We start from the raw sequence: 16262 nt of genomic DNA on the forward strand, positions 1-16262 counted from the left end.
CACCAACCGGCGGACGGAGAGGGCGGAGGGGGCCACGCCCCCGGAGCCGATTGGTCCGCGGCGGCGGTGGTGGGCGTGCCGCCGGCCGGCCGATGAATGGAGGCGCCGGGGCGCGCGCGGGCGCGTGCCTGTGGCGCGGGATGGGGGGCGGCGGCGGCGGCGGCGTGTGCGGGTTCTGGCGGCGGGTGTCGGGCCCGGAGGAGCAGCGGCTGCTGGAGCTCCTCTCCTACGGGCTGGTGGCGCTGGGCGCCGCCTCCGCCCTGCTGCTCTGCTTCATCCCCATGCCCTACGGCCGGTACTCCTCGCGGCGCTTCGGCTGGCTGCTGCCCGCTCGCCCCGCCTGGGCGCTGCAGGAGCTGCCCTCCCTCCTCGTCCCGCTCGGGCTCGCCGCCTGCGGCGGGGCGGTCGCCGCCGCCTGGCCCAACCGCGTGCTGCTGGGCTGCTTCGTCGTGCACTACGCGCACAGGTGCGGCCCTTCGGCCGGGGCGGGGGGCCCTGTCAGAGGGCGCCGGCGGGGCTCCGGCGCTGGGGCGCTTGGCTGGGTGCCTCCCGTCGGGTGCTCCCGGTCGGGCTTGCCCGAAAAGCGGGGGGTGGTGGCTGGCGGCGGGAGAAGAGCAGTCGCAGTTCAGGGTCAGTCTTGATAGAAACGCCTGACTACTGTTTTCTGACTGCAGGGATTGAGAGTCTGCTGTTAATTAATTTTAATTTAATGTAGTGATCACTAAAGTCTTTCCTGCTTCTTTATGTTGAGATATTCCATGTTTTTACATGAGCTGAGCAAGCAATCGTGGCGGCGCGGTGCTGGCTGCTTTGGTTTGCTGCTGTGTGGTGTGCAGCGGAGTGCTACGGCGCCTTTCGGAAATGGCATAAAAATGGAGCACCGGGTACTCTCTCGGTGTGCCGCATCATCCGTACGCTGTCGCCGTAGCTCTTGTGATGACCCCCGTTTAAGCAGTGACTTGACCAGGTAGTCTTAAGGACGCGGCTCCAATAAGGAAAGTTCAGCTCTGGATGCTGATATAATGTAGTTTTAATATTGTGAAACAGTAGCTATTTTCCAACCATGTCTTTCAACATAGCGTTCATTTCAGGGGTTGGACTCGATCCTTGTGGGTCCCTTCCAGCCCAGGATGTTCAACGAATCATTAAAACACTGGCAAAGCTGAGGCTGAGTGCCCCGTGTTGCCGTGCAGTCAATGGTAGTAGGGTATTTCGTAAAACTACTCGGGAGAAGGCAGCTTAGTTGGAGCTCAGATAAGATTTTGCTGTTCCCTTCAAGCCATTGACAATAGTTACTGGTAACACTCCGCAAGTAATTTTGCCACCATACTAATATAGCAGAGATTTATCAGGCTAATAATAACAATAATTTGTGTGGCTGATATACAGTTGTTTTCCAGTGCTTATTGCGAGAGGCTGTTGCTTTTGGCTGAAAGTATTCCACATCCTCGCGGTCGAGAGAGATGCAGCGTACGGTTGGCCTGGTGGCTGACTGGCTTTGCAAACCCAGGAGTGTGTCTTTACTCCCTCTTTTTCCATTCTTAAGAGTAAAGAGATTAGCTTTGGCTAATGGGATCTTAACTCATCCTCGATGCTAGAAAGGCAAGGCAAAGGTTTGTACAGAAAGCTGAACTGTACCGCAGTTTCTTTTTTTCCAGTTGCTTACTGCTATTGCTGGACTGAGGGACTGTTCTGTAGGGGAACGTAGACTGGAAGAGACCTCTGTTATCCCATTCCGTTTGTTGTGATGTAGTTTTAAATAATCGTGTTAATGAATTTGTTACGCTTTCTTGAAAGCCGTTACGGTGTTGCTTCCTCTGCAAAGGCTCCTTTGAAGCAATAGTCCTTGGGTAGCTGGAAAACACGTGAAGAACGCTCAGGCTTCAATAATCCTGCTCCTATATTGTTACAGATCGTAATTAAATCGATAGGCGATTGAGAGTTGGCTAGTTACAGAGCAGAGCACAAACACATTCACCTGCTCTTCTTGTTTGGAGCTTGTTTGTTTACTCACGTAATCCCCTGGGAAAAGCAATCAAGATTCCTTTCCCAATTGGGATGGCAGTTGTGGATTTGTCATATCTTTAGCAGGTGTCGTAAGGTAGACCAAGACTGTCAAGGCAAAGCAATTAATGTTTTAAAGTGACTCTTAGGGCAAGGAGGAAACTGAGCTCAATTAGGTTAATTTCAAGGGGATTGACTTTCCTCCCTGGAAGTGCTGGTGGATTTGGTGTAGGGATCGAGAGACCTGGCTCGTTTCAGAAAGCTTGATGATACCATTGAGGATTTAGGGACAAAGGAGGACAAAAATATGCTGTGCTTAACATCAGTTGCCTTTACTGCTCTGCTCAAAGTAGTTGCCTTGGATACAAACGTCGAAATTTCTGTCAGAAGGGGAGAGAGGACTGATCCTGTAATTCCAATTAGGCAACAAAATTAACATTTAGGTGTTAAAGCAAGCGTAACTATCTTTCTGAACTGAGATCAAAGACTCCGCTGAGAATTTGAAAAGCAGGATAATATGGACTATGGATTACAGTGTTGGACATCAAAAGTATCTTTTCTGTTTGTTAAAGCAACGATTTTTCTTTCCTTGTTCGCTCTAGGGCACTCATATTTCCTTTTCTGATCCGGGAAGGAAAACCAACACCATTTTTCACTTTTGTGCTAGCGCTTCTGTTCTGTGTTTACAATGGATACTTGCAAGGCCGAAGCTTAAGCAACTATGCAAAATACCCTTCAGGCTGGTTGAAAGATCCACATTTCATTACAGGTGAGTTACATTACATGTTATGAGAACATTACATGTTATGAGACCATTAGGTGTAGTTTTCCTTTGTCTTCACAGCTTTTTATTTTTTATTATAATTTTATAGTATCTTCAATCCCATTTTATAACTTTTCTCATAGTTAATTGTCTTGTTTGCTGTAGCTGGAAGCCTTTTAACCTTTTTTATTTTAGAACTGTGAACTGACACTTCTTCCCACAATGTCAGTGCTAGATGAGCTGACTGTCATCTTTATTCTTTAACACTTTAAAGTAAATACGGGTCTTGTATTTTTTTTCAATGTAGGAACTTGAGGCCTTAAATGGAACCAGCAGCATACAGGTTTAGAACAAACAAAGCAGATTTTCCGCATAACATGTAGATTAAACTGAAATCCCTTGTTTCTTGATGACGTAGGTACTAAAGGTTTGTATGCGGTCAAACAGAAGTGAACAAATTCGTGGAGTAAAAATCCAGTTAAGGGTAGCTGCTTAATACCAAGATACCAACTCAAATGCCAGATGTCTTTGGCGTTAGGATATTGACGCGTGCATGCACACACATGCACCAACCCACCCACCCTCGTAATAGAAGTGGGCTTTGTCAAAGAACAAAACTGGCCCACAAGGAAGGGCGTGGAGGGGTTGATCATTCACTCCTATCAGGAGGTGAGGTCACATTTATACTTGAAGCCAGGCATATGATGAAAAGGCTAAGATGTTTAGTGTCTTTGCCCTACTTTTTTGTTTCCTAGGAATCCAGTTTTGCCTACTGTCAAAAACATAGTATCATCTTCCAAGGAAATTTTTACGGAAAGATCTTTTTGATCTGAAGATAAACCAGAATATTTTTGCCTTGTCAGTCTAAGGCAGAATACTGGGCTGTGTGGATCCTTGATCTGACTCAGTACTGTTCTTCCTGTTATTCTGGAGCCAGAGCAAGTTAGTGTTTCTCCCAGATTTCTCAAGCCTTGTACAGCAAGAATAAGAAGTTTTTATCTTTATTGCAGTGTTATTGCGGATGACGATAGAGGACCACTGTGCTAAATGCTGCCATAACTATAGGATTGAAGAAATTTAAATGGAAATAGATTCTTTTGCCAAGATTAGGAGGCAGTACTACTTCTGAATTTCAGGATATACCTGAAATTCTCTTGGTACTTTGGAAATTCTAGTCTCCTTAAACTTGGATCCAACAAAAAAAATTATTAAAAGATCCACTGATCAAAACTGTTGAAGACTGATACAATGCAGACTTTGTTTCTGGTGTCCTAGTTTAGTACCTTAATACAAAGATATCTCAGTACAGTGTTGTAAACAAATCATGACTCAGGAGCCATAAATCAGTTCCTCCTTACTGAAAGATCTTAAAAAATTAAGGCAGTAAGACTGTTGCTTACAAAACCCCTTTTTTTTTGAGTTTCAAGGATTTCTGAAAGATGTTATGAATACCTCTGTGTATGAATTAGTGTGGTTTGATTTTGTTTTTTGTTTTCCAAATAATACCAGTTTGGAATATATGCTTATATATATTTGTTTCCAGTACTGCTAACCATAGGAAAGTGTTGCTTTCTTGACTATTGTAAGTCAAAATATTGCTTTAAAAAGTTACTCTGAAAAATAAGAAAGTGAAGATTCCTGGTATACGTAGCAGCTAATTTAAATAGTGTCACTCCCTGCCTTTTTTGAGACTGTTATTACAATAAATCTTTAGATAAAGTTTGGCATGGCTATGAAACGGCCAAACCTAAGACTTCTTGTTTCTTTTATTCTTGTAACTAGAATATCTTTTGGGCTTTTTTGTTTTTGTTTTGTAGTGCACATCAACATAATTGGAACATAGTGGGTATTTATAATTGCTATTTGGTATTCATCCCAGCTAGGTACCTCCAAGTATCTGCAATTTATGCTTGTAGCTTTGGTCAACTCAAATGCAGAAGTGCTGTATTGTACACTGGATACTCCCTGAACAACTGGGCTATTATGTTCTAGTTCTTCAGAAACATCTGGCAGTGTCTTTAAGCCTCTGTTTAAAATGACTAAAAAAAATTGAGTAGGAGATTAGAGAATAACAATAGCAAGAAAGCATGTTTGCTGAGGGCTGACAAGATATTTCTTCAGTCTATATGAAGTTACGTGAGGAAGAGAAATGGGAGGGTGTCTGTAAGTAGCAGCCAAACAAGTTCAGTAGTTGGCAGCTGAAATTAGATAAATTTGCACGGAAGACAGAAGTTCGGAGAAGTGAGGCTGATGAACCATCATGGTGGGAGGTTTCAAACGACTGATGTGTTCTCTTGTCTGTGGAGCCTTAGTATACAGATTGACTATCTATTTTCAGATGTTTAGGAGTCAATTTGGGAAAAGCAATAGCTTATATCTACACTAGCAATTGATTTGGAGCAGCAATACAGTTTTGATGTGGTTCCCTCATGGTTTCTCTGGACTGTGTGTGTTAGTGCAGTGAACTAGTCTGTTTTCAGAGGAAGCAGAAATGTTCTGCTTCAGATGCAGTACAACACTTTGTAAAACCATGAGTTTGCAAACCAATGTGGGAACAACATCATTATCTTTCAGCATGTACCTTACATGTGTGGCAAAAAAAAGTTTGTGAACTTACCAAGAGTACCCATGATACCCTAAAGCGGTGAGCGCTCCAAACAGGGGCATATGCACCTGCCTGTTTCACTCTTGTGCTCTTTCCTAATCCGTCTGCACTCCTAGGTGGAAACTCCTTCCTTCCTTTGCTTGCTTTAGCTTTGTCAAACCCTTTGCAGTATGCCGTGTCTTTTCTTACTCCTTTAAATCCCCATTCAACAACTTCCTTCTAATGTTGATGGCTAACCCTTCCATGCATCAAACACTTCTTTGCAGCAGCAGCAGCTCTGCGAAGCAGAGCAGTACCTATAACTCAGAAGGTGCAGGTGACAGAACATCAGCACCTAGTCTGTTGCGTGAGGCTTTTTATCTGGCAGTCAGGCAACCGAGCACGCATGCCACCTCTGCTCCCTACACAGAACAGACAGGAGCAGAGCAGTGGCAGTGTCCATATCTGGATATGGTCCCGTAACTGAGTGACATGGGTTAGTCAGTCTCTCTCCTAATATCTCTAGGCATCTGGGTGCTCCAAATGATCTTGTGCCTTCTTGGAAAGACTAACCACGCAATCTGGGATGAGGCACTGGTTCGCCTGAAGTGTCTGCCAGGCACCTTCAGCGCAGCTGTAGAAACTGGCCTCCTGCTGTTTCTCTACAGCATCTTGCACTGCATATTCTTGAAACCCGGCGGGGGGGGGGGGAACCTGACAGCAGTTACCATACTGTCACTCTGAAATAGCCTGCAGAACAAGAGTAGGTCTTTTCACGTGAGCTTCTATATGGGTGAGGGTGAAGAGGGCGCTGATGCAACAACGCACACGTGCTCTTCTGTTGCACTAGGTCGTTTGGTAATACAGACCTAGTTACTTCCTTCTTGTGCAAGTGTTCATACTAGGAGAACCCAGGCCTTAATCTCCAGGTTTATCTTTATGAAGCAGAAAAGCCTCTTGAGTTTAATAGTCTCATGAGGTCATCTGTGTTGTGTGGTGCATCCTGTGGTTCTGAGAATCTGCTGGAGTATGATGTGGCTCCCTTCCTGTTTACCTCATATCCACGTTTCCCTCTGGTGGAAGCCAAGTCACGCAGATCGTGGTGCATAACCAGCTCTTGGCTTTCCAGAGTGCAGTCCTAGGGCTCGGCCATGGTGAGAATCTGAGGATGAGGACAGTGAAGTACAATGCCCACGGAGTACAGGCACAGGGAACGTGGTTATGCAGTACTTCAGGGGAAGGTGGATCTTCAAATCGAAGAGGAGTGCTGTGAAAATAGCCTACATTCATTGTCGTCTTGTCCATGCAGAGAGATTTGATTGTTTCCTTCTGACATGTGGTAGTTTTCAAGTAGGAGGGATAAAAATGCACAGAACCAAGCTAATCTACTGTAGTAATTGGGCACTCTTCAAGCAAGTTCCAGTCTTTTTGCATGATCTGAAAAGTTCTTAGTAGTTCATATACTAATTTACAAACAGATACCAATACAGAACAAACAGCTAGCATTCTCCAAAATTACAGTGGCATTTCAGAGAAACCAAAAGGTCTCTAATTTCCCCTCCTGAGAAGAAATTTAGTGTTCTTCCTCAGAACTGATACTAACTTTCAGTGTAGATTTTTCCTCATGCTAATACTGAAGTAAATTAGTAGAAATATTGTTTACATTTAAGTAGAATTAATCTGCGTGCTTGTTAAGAAATTCCCTTTCAAATTGTTTTATGGATAGAGGTCATGACTTGCTTATGTAGTTGCATGAATAACATCTCTTGTTTTCCAAGGTAGTCTCAACCTCTCTGGCAATTAGCAAATTGATACATAATTACTAATGCTAAGAGAAGCAAACTATTTTTGTTGCTGGATGCAGTGGGGATTCAATATTCTCTGCTTGGATAGAGAACTGTTTTGAAGGAAAAAAGTTACAATGATCTGTTTTCCTAAAAGTAGAATTCAACAGCATTTGAATTATTCACCTTGTGTTTTTGAATGTTATTATTATATTAATTGGTCTGTAAATTCCTCATTACATTGATCTAATCTATCTCATGATGATGTAATTACATTGAATATATAGTTGAAAGGATTATGGTAAAATTTTACTACAAAAACCACTTTACATACGGCATCTACACACCTTGATTGCTAATGGAAACTTACTGCACTGTGCTGTATGAGCAAAAGGTTAAGAAACATGCTTGTTCACAGGACTAAATTCTGCTACTAGTTTTGTAATGTAAGCGGATTGTAACAAGCTGATCAAACAACATTTGGTATTTATATAGGTAAACATGGAGCGAGCTTTCACACAGAAACCTCAATTTCTTTTCAGAGCAGTCATTTCCTCCTAATCCATGTGGAAGCAGACAGCTAGGTTCTTTAGGTAAACGCAGCCCACCAAGGGATTGAGAGAAGAAAGCTGCCTATCTAACAACTTGTTGAAGCGGCAAGGTCCGCTTACATCTGTAGCCTCACTTTGAAATGTAGCTCAAGTCTTGGTAAAGTATGCTCTGACAACCTGCTGGTCTTGCAACATGGCCTCATACATCTGGACATCCATTAGCGTCTTTGCTGAGATGGTCATACTACTGGATTTCTCTGTATTGAAAGAGAACCGTCTGAAAGACTCAAGTTATGGGTGCAAAAAGGCAAAGCTTGCTTTCTTTGGCACGTGAAGTGACTTCTAGAAGCACATCACTGGCATTTTCGTGGTAATTTAAATAAAAATCGGTACCTTTGGAGGTGGATTCAAAACAATACAATGGATCTACCCTCAAAATCCGAATCTTGTCAGCTCCTAGTAACAAGGAATGCTGCCTTCAAAGGAAGATAACGTGTAGCCAAAGACTCAAAAAGGAAGGGTGAAAATACTGAATTTCAACTCTAAATTCCTTTTGATTTATCCCATGCAATTATAGCAACAAGACATAAGGATGCAGAATGAGACAATAATATCAGTTTCTATGAAAGCCTGGTGTAAATGGTTAATTTTGCTGAATGACACAAGTAAATGGTGCATGAATTCCTTCACACTTTTGTTATTCCTTTTATTGCACCGAAGTCTGCTGTGGAAACTCTGGTATATTGTCAGTAAAAAAAAAAAAAAAAGGGAGGGGGGACTAAGATGTGTCCCTCTGGCAGGAATGAGAATGGCTGTTTCTTTCAGTGTTTAAAATTTTAGTGTATTTGTTTTTCTATGTGGAAGTCAGGGAAATACACACATTACATCTGTATATATGCACATGCATACATTTATATAAGTTTAGCAACCTAAGGATAAACTTTATACTTGCAGTACTATTTCTATCTAGAGACATGTTGATTACTGTGAGCTCTGCTGACTGCAGAGCTTGGTGTGGGACTGGGATTGTGCAGCATGTCACCAGAATTGCTTATACTGCTTATGTTACTACTCCTTCGAGATAATATGCCTAATATGTGATATATGACTGTAGTTTGTCTTCTGAACAAGCACTTTGGCTCAGTGTATTAAAGATAGTATTTTAAATATTTCTCTTCAGGTTTTATAGGGTGGTTGATCGGCATGGCAATCAATATTCATTCTGATCATATTCTCAGAAATCTGAGAAAACCAGGGGAAACCGGTTACAAGATACCAAGAGGTGAGTAAAAATGTAACAGAAATTTATATAGCAAAAGAAGCATCTCTCATATGAGGAGAGGCAGGCAGAGGTGGGACCGTTCAGCCTGGAGAAGAGAAGGCTCAGGGGGATTTTATCAATGTGTATAAATACATGATGGGAGGGAATGAAGACGAAGGAGCCAGACTCTTCTCAGTGGTGCCCAGTGACAGGACCAGAGGCACTGGGTACAAAATTCAAACACATGAAATTACATCTGAATACGTATTTTGCTGTGAGGGTGGTCAAACACTGGAACAGGTTGCTCAGAGAGGCTGTGGGGTATCCATCTGTAGAGATACTCAAAACCAGACCGGACATGGTCCTGGGCAACCTGCTCTAGCTGACCCTGCTTGAGCCAGGGGGAGCTTGGACTAGATGATCTCAAGATGTCCCATCTGACCTAAAATTATTTTCTGTAAAGATCACCTTCTAAAGCTTGGTGTATTTTAGGGAAGTTAGTGATTTATGATATAAGAGGAAACTGGAAGTAGCAGTTTCTTGTCAACCTCAGGAAGTGATTTCATAGTGTGGGAAACATTTTATTTTTTTTCCTCTGAAGTATTCTAAGGGATCTGTTTCATGGTATCACGTGGCTTTGAATTTCTTGACTAACTTTGGCTGTATTTTTAAAAAGTGGTACAAATGTAACATAGGGTTCCATAACTTTTATGAGAATCAGGTGGGTGGAGAAAGAGGTGGTGAAGAGGTGGGTGGAGAAAGAAGACCTAAATTATCACTCCAGTGTGGGGGCAGGAGGGGAAGGCAGAAAGCACTCAGCAACTGCGTGTGGCTGGCCCATCTTATGTTGTCCCACATATGAAGAGGGAGGGATCTTAGGTAATTGGAGAGCCACAACTACTGTAGTAAGGGAGATAAAGGGAAAAGAGGACAGAAATCCAAAGGAAGGTAGGCGTTATAAATTCTGGCCTTCATGGGAAAATGGAGAATATGAAAGGACTTCTTATGGAGCCTATGGAGGTGTTAAGGTTTATTGACAGTTTTGGAAACATTAGACTCTTCCAGGTGTATTACACTCGGTGAGAGCAGAAAAATAATAGCTACCTTTGAATTCTGCTGTTTCTTTAAGTTTTTCCTTTAGTTGTTGCGCTCTCTTGGTTTTTAGTGAGATTTTTTTAATAAAACTGGAAGAACTAGATTTGTAACGCAGTAGACTGTTATTTTTGCATCCAGAAGGTAACTTTATAATTTTGATAGATGTAAATCCAAGTGCCCATGTGAAAAATGAATATGAACATACTTACTATGTTTAGTGTACAAAAAAGTTCTGAAGGAAATAAGATGTTATTTGCTGCACAATCAGGAGGAGTTGGTCTTTTTGATATTGCTTATCCAGTTTAAGTGCTAGAATTCTGCTTCTGTCACAAAAGCAAAGTAATTAAAGCAAGGTCAAAACATGTCCTTTATTACACTTGGCAAATGCTTGTTTGTTTAGTCCCACTGGTAAAGCACATACTGAGATGTTATCAGTTTGTACACTAACTTTGGAATTAGGGTGAAAGTTCTTATTTTATAAAATTCCCAGCAGGTGAGTACTGATTGTTTATGCATAATTGGCTGTAAAACACATTTAACGCAGGCTGCCAATTACTTCTTTCACTGAGTGTCAGGGCTGAAGCAGTAGACCTGACAAGGGATGTGAACAAAAGGACAATACATTTTAAGCTAGAGGATAAATTTGGAACTTTAATTCATAATAATAATAATAATATTGTTCATAATTAACTTAATTTCTGAAGTACTTAAAGAAATTAAACATTGTATGCTAACTAACTCTTAAAGGGGATCATATTTTCTATTTTTATATATTTTAAAAAAGGTTTAGTTTATGATCAAAGGGCCAGTTTGATATCATTGTTAAGTAATTATTTACAGAGGCATGAACTCGCTTCTGATACTGGTAAATCTGCTTTTCTTTCATGATTTAAAGAGGAAAAATGGAGCTGGGGAAGGTCTGTCTTAGAAGGAGGTCTGAAGTGATCCTTCATGGTACAGCTTGAACTGAAAAACACTGCTTCCACTGCCTTTAAAAATTGTATAGAGACTTTGGTGGTATAGCTCTTATTTTACTTACAGTAAAAGATAGCATTGGAGATCTCCTTGATTAAAGTGCTTTTAAAATAACTCTGTCCTGCTTTCAGGAGGAATGTTTGAGTATGTCAGTGGAGCCAACTTTTTTGGGGAGATCCTGGAATGGTTTGGGTTTGCCCTTGCCTGCTGCACCATTGAAAGCCTTGCCTTTGCGTTGTGTACGCTTTTCATCTTGGGTTCAAGGGCAAAACAACACCACCAGTAAGTGTTTGTGTCTTATAATTTCTGTTGTCTCTATGCCACACTTCATTTCCATTTCACAAATTATGCCTCATCCCATAGGGATGTTGCATAGCAAGTCTTGTGAAGGACTCTGCTACTGCAGTGGAGAATATGATAGAGAATGAGTAGTATTAAGCACTGCATGATTTCAATGGGATGGTACTGAGCATAAACGGACACAAGGTACAATGAGGTGGTCAAAATAATTTTTAAATGAACATAGTTCATTCTGGATCTGAAAAGATTATAGACAAGTTTGGGAAAATTGTCTTAATTGATCATATACTATACTTTCCCTTGCGGCTCAAACTTGTTTCTGTAATATTAAAATTTTGAAAATCACTCTAAAGTCTTCTGTAACAGGCACACTTTATAGTCAAGTCTGTATCATATTGTCTATAATCAAGTGTATAGACAATATGAAAACAGTTCTGGTAGATGATATGTAATAAAGTCTCTGCTCTGTAATTAAACAGTCTGACTGCTAACGTATTCATAATGTGGCTTTCCTGCTAACAGAAGGATCATAGTTAGAGAAGACTTGTTTCTTCAAAGGATTCTCTTTAAGGAATAGCATGTTTAAAAGAATTTGAACACCTTAATCTTATTTTAATTATTTTAAGCTTCCTGCTTTGATTCTCATGCTGAAACTTAGTGGCATAAGAGGAGATAAACATGAATTTATGGAGGAAATAAGTTGAAAAAAATGCCATTGCTAACGGTCTGTCAGGGCAGCCATGGCTATGTCTAGTGGAGTCTTGAAAACCTTCAGAAATGGAGGTTTTCCTGCACCTTGTTCGTAGGGTGTTCCAGGTCTGTATTACCCTCTCAGGGAACAAGTTTTTCCTACTATCCAACCTGAACCTTCCAAGCCTGTCGCCTGTGACTATCCCTCCTTGTTTTACCACCTGCTATTACTGAGCAGAGTCGCGGAATATCTTCGTTTGGGAGGAGCATCTGGAGGTTGTTCAGTCCAGTCATCTGGTGTGACCTGCTCCAACCAGGGCTCACCACAAGGCTATACCGGGTTGCCCAGGGCCTCATCTTGTTGAGTTCTGAGTGTCTCCAAAGGTAGAGGCTTCAGCACATCTCTGGCAAAGCACTGGGACAGGAATTTTCTCATTCTCATGGGGAAAAGGGTTTTTTCTTTACATCCGGTTGGAATTTTCCATGTTGCAACTTTTATCCCCTGCCAGTTGTCCACTTGCAGTGTGCCTCCAGGAAGGGTATGGCTCTGCCTTCTCTCTAACATCGCTGTAGGTAGTGGAAGACTGCAATTAGATCTGCCTCTTAACTTCTTTTCCAGGCTGAACAAGCCTAGTTCCCTCAACCTCTCCTCTTATATGTTCCAGCTATGCAGTCGTCTTAATGACCATCTGCTGGATTCTTCTCCAGTTTGTGGACATCTCTATTGCACAGGAAGCCGAAAACTGGGGGCAGTAATGCAGATGCAGGCTCTCAGCTGCTGAATAGTGGAGAATGAGCACTTCGCTTGACTTGGTGGCTCTGTACTTGTTAAAGCAGGCCAGTATGCACTTAGCCTTCGTCATTGCAGGAATCCATTACTGACTCATGTTCAACTTGTCCACCAGGATGTCCCTGTCCTTTTGTGCAGAGCTGCTATCTAGCCAGTCAGTCTCTGGCCTGCACTTTTGCATGGGGCCATTGCATTCCAGCTGCAAGAGTTTGCATGTCGTTCATAGTTTTGCTCCATTGCCTTAAATAACTCCCCTTCCAGTACCTGTAGGCAGCAATAACAGGGCCCCTTAGTCTCTTCCTCACCAGACTAAGCAATGCCAGATTCCTCAGTCTCTTCTTGAATATTATGTTCTTCAGGCTCAAATTCCATGATTGGTTTCTGTGTATCTTAAGCCTTGACAGCACTCTTTAAGAGCTCTTGACTTACAGAGCATTATGAAAAGCTAAACGTTGTTCAAGGAAGTAATTTGCACTAAAGGAAAAATGCATAAAAATGGAAAAGGGGTACAGAAAAAATAAAAACTAAAAATAGCAAATCCATGTAAGTGAAGAAATATTTTGGCGTAGTCTGTTTAGTTTGAAAAACTTTGAATAAATGACTGAAAAGGATAAATAGTGTAGTGCTGGTATTCCACTGCATGTTTTGTTCTTTGCTTATTCCAGCTTTGGTCTTGCGGTTAGCTATTGATAATATGAATACCTGCACCTTTGAGGAGCCCAGATGAAGTTAATTCTTTCTTCTTATTTTAGAGAAGCAGGAGAATAAATATTTGAAAATAGGAGGAAGTGTGTTTGTTATCTAAGGTGACCAGACAAATAATAACATTTGGTAGCGCTATGCATTTATTCTTTTAAAATTGTTGAATTTGAAAATAGCAATGTCTTTGAGGGGGATTAGCAATAAGGCTAGTGTAATGTTTGTCACATTCAGTTTGATTATTTGACTGGAACTGAAGACGTTTCTATCCAGAACAGGACTGTCATTCCAGTAGTTGAAGTATCCCTTGCTTCCACGTGAAGTCATTACACAATTTGACATGTTATGCCCTTGAATGTTTTTGATTTTTTTTTTCCCCTTCTACTTCTAAAATGCAAATACTCAGGATGCATAACAACATACATTTTTGCAACAACATCTATTCCTTCCCTGGCTGTTGTCACCACATCTGTTGGTTTGATTTCCCGTTGCTGGCAGCAGTAACTTTGTTTTGTTGTAGTTGGTGATTAGATGTCATTAGGATGAGTGAGGTAAATGGCAGTTTTCTATCCAGAGTAGGTTCTAAAGGCATTTTTTTGGTTTGTAGCCAGAAAATATATGGATTAAATTGAACACATTGTACAATTACTTAATTTCCTTGACAGCATTTTGAAGACTCAGTACTCATCAGATTTCTGTCTTTGTTTTTCAGATGGTACCTTGAGAAATTTGAAGACTACCCAAAGTGCAGAAAAATTGTGATCCCATTTGTGTACTGAGCTGTGCTTTTAACACTGTTTTTGAAATGGATGCTTTTTGTAACAGCTACACTTTACAGGTGTTGGCAGATTAACGACATACTCTGATCATCACCGTGACAAAGCCTCTGCATCAGTGCTGCTATTGGTTACTTCTTTTCCTCTGAATGAAAACCCAGAATCTGATGGGTGACATGGTGAATAGGAACAGAAATGCTTTTCCAACAGTGGAGCACCATCATAAATACATTAGGCAATGCGTCTGAATTCACATCATGGAAAGTACTGTACAGGACTTCTGGTGCTTCCTTTTCTGCCTATGCAGGCTTCTGCTCTTTCCGCTCGATCTAGCCACGCTGTCCTGAGGATTGTGCCGTGAGCCCAGTCACCCTCACTGCTATCTGGATGGTGTGATCTGCCTGTTATTTGCCTGCATGCACAAATGGCGTTGATTTTTTTTTTTTCCTTGCCTTCCTAATCCTTTCTTCCCCCTACCTGCATTTGCAGGAGAACTGATGATGCAGACCAAGGACATTAGATGAATGTAGTTGCTGTTAGGTATCTTACGCAGGTATGGACACTGTATAGATAATTCTTAATGTCATTTACATAAACAGTTGTAGTGCTACTGTTCCCAAATAATAGATTAAGATTGTCATCTACCTCTCAAATTTGATAACTGTCTCAATATTCAGTATGTGTTTTCTCACTGAACACTATTTTTGGAAGGCATTCTTTATTTGGGATACTTAGGCCAGTCTAGCACTGTTAACAACTGTGTAATGTTTTCTAACTTCTTAAAAAAACCTTAAGATTGTTACAAAATTCTTTTATTATGCTGTTAAAAAACATCAAGTGTCTTCCTTCTCCTGATAACAGTGTAGATGATTTTATATTCCAAAAATCTGGAGTCTTGTAGTGCTGCTTGTTTTATTAATGTCCGTTCTCATACCCCTAAATTTTTTTCCCAAAGGACTCCAGAAGGGTTTCAAAAACATGATGGGATCCCAAGCATACCAACTTTCAGTTTGAGGCACATCTGTGTTCTTTGCATGCTTATATTAAAGAATATATTAAAGAATTTTTTAGAATTGCTGAAAAGAAACCCTAAGAAATTCTACAGAAAACTTAAAAAAACAAACAAACAAAACAAACAAACAAAAACACACAACAAAAAACCGCCAAAAAACCAACCAAACAAAAAACAAAACAAAACCCCCAAAAACCCACAAAAAAAACCCCAATCCAACAACCCCATAATAATAATTAAAAAAAAAACCCTAACAACAACAACAAAAAAAACCATCAAAAAAACTTCCTACAAAACCCAAAAACTCTGCTGCTAATATACTTTGCAAATCAATGGAAATCAAACTTTTGCCAAGTGTCTTCTGATCTGTTTACACTGTATATGTTGGGTTATGTTCTTCAAAACAAATTGGTAATACAATTTTGCCAGATGCTGAGTTTTCCGGTATGGTATTGCAGTAAGCTTTGTCTAAAGCTCAAAATTCTGTCTTTGCTGTTGAGTTAGATTAGTTTGGTTACTATAGCAGTGTATCTGATAAATTTTGCTTTTAAAATTTAGATACTAGTTTAAAAAAAAGTACATTCAGAAAATGGGTAGTGAAAAAGAACTTTGTGACCCAAGCTTCTGCTTAACAGTTGTTTTTTCCTCCTCTCCTTCCTGCCACATTTATACAGTACTTACTGCGCTGAAGTCTTGGCTATCATTAAGGATTTATTCAGTGGTGTAAATAAGCGTAACAAAAAATTCTATCGTTACTGACTGCAGTAGTCACAGGACGGAGGGGAGAGAAGCTGGCAGTCCTGCAGTGATGATAACGTACCTCAGCTAAGCCCTTGGACTGCCAGTTGCTCCTCATAATGTTGACTGGGATGACCGATCCTGCCCTCGGCCAATATCCAAAAAGTGCAGCTTTGGGAGAACATAGGAATACCCATTCCTTTGATGCAAGTGTCATTACTTATCATTTCTTTAATGCTT

At 41.0% G+C, this 16262-nt stretch overlaps 1 protein-coding gene across 1 annotated transcript; it reads left to right on the forward strand.

Annotated features, from left to right (window-relative positions):
* Positions 1 to 83: 83 nt before the first annotated feature.
* On the forward strand, positions 84 to 15470 carry SRD5A1 (steroid 5 alpha-reductase 1). The gene is made up of 5 exons (XM_075142421.1): positions 84 to 466; positions 2607 to 2773; positions 8867 to 8968; positions 11149 to 11299; positions 14209 to 15470. The coding sequence occupies exons 1-5, from the start codon at positions 93 to 95 to the stop codon at positions 14273 to 14275; spliced, it is 861 nt and encodes a 286-aa protein (XP_074998522.1). The 5' UTR covers positions 84 to 92; the 3' UTR covers positions 14276 to 15470.
* Positions 15471 to 16262: the final 792 nt, after the last annotated feature.

This window comes from Calonectris borealis, chromosome 2, assembly GCF_964195595.1.
Source record: "Calonectris borealis chromosome 2, bCalBor7.hap1.2, whole genome shotgun sequence".
Taxonomy (NCBI): Eukaryota; Metazoa; Chordata; class Aves; order Procellariiformes; family Procellariidae; genus Calonectris; species Calonectris borealis.

Excerpts from the sequence above, each read along its gene's own strand:
- SRD5A1 (XM_075142421.1), top strand. The coding sequence starts at position 93 with ATGAATGGAGGCGCCGGGGCGCGCGCGGGCGCGTGCCTGTGGCGCGGG. Across the intron at positions 467-2,606 it reads GTCGTGCACTACGCGCACAG|GGCACTCATATTTCCTTTTC; the intron begins GTGCGGCCCTTC and ends TGTTCGCTCTAG. Across the intron at positions 11,300-14,208 it reads AGGGCAAAACAACACCACCA|ATGGTACCTTGAGAAATTTG; the intron begins GTAAGTGTTTGT and ends TTTGTTTTTCAG.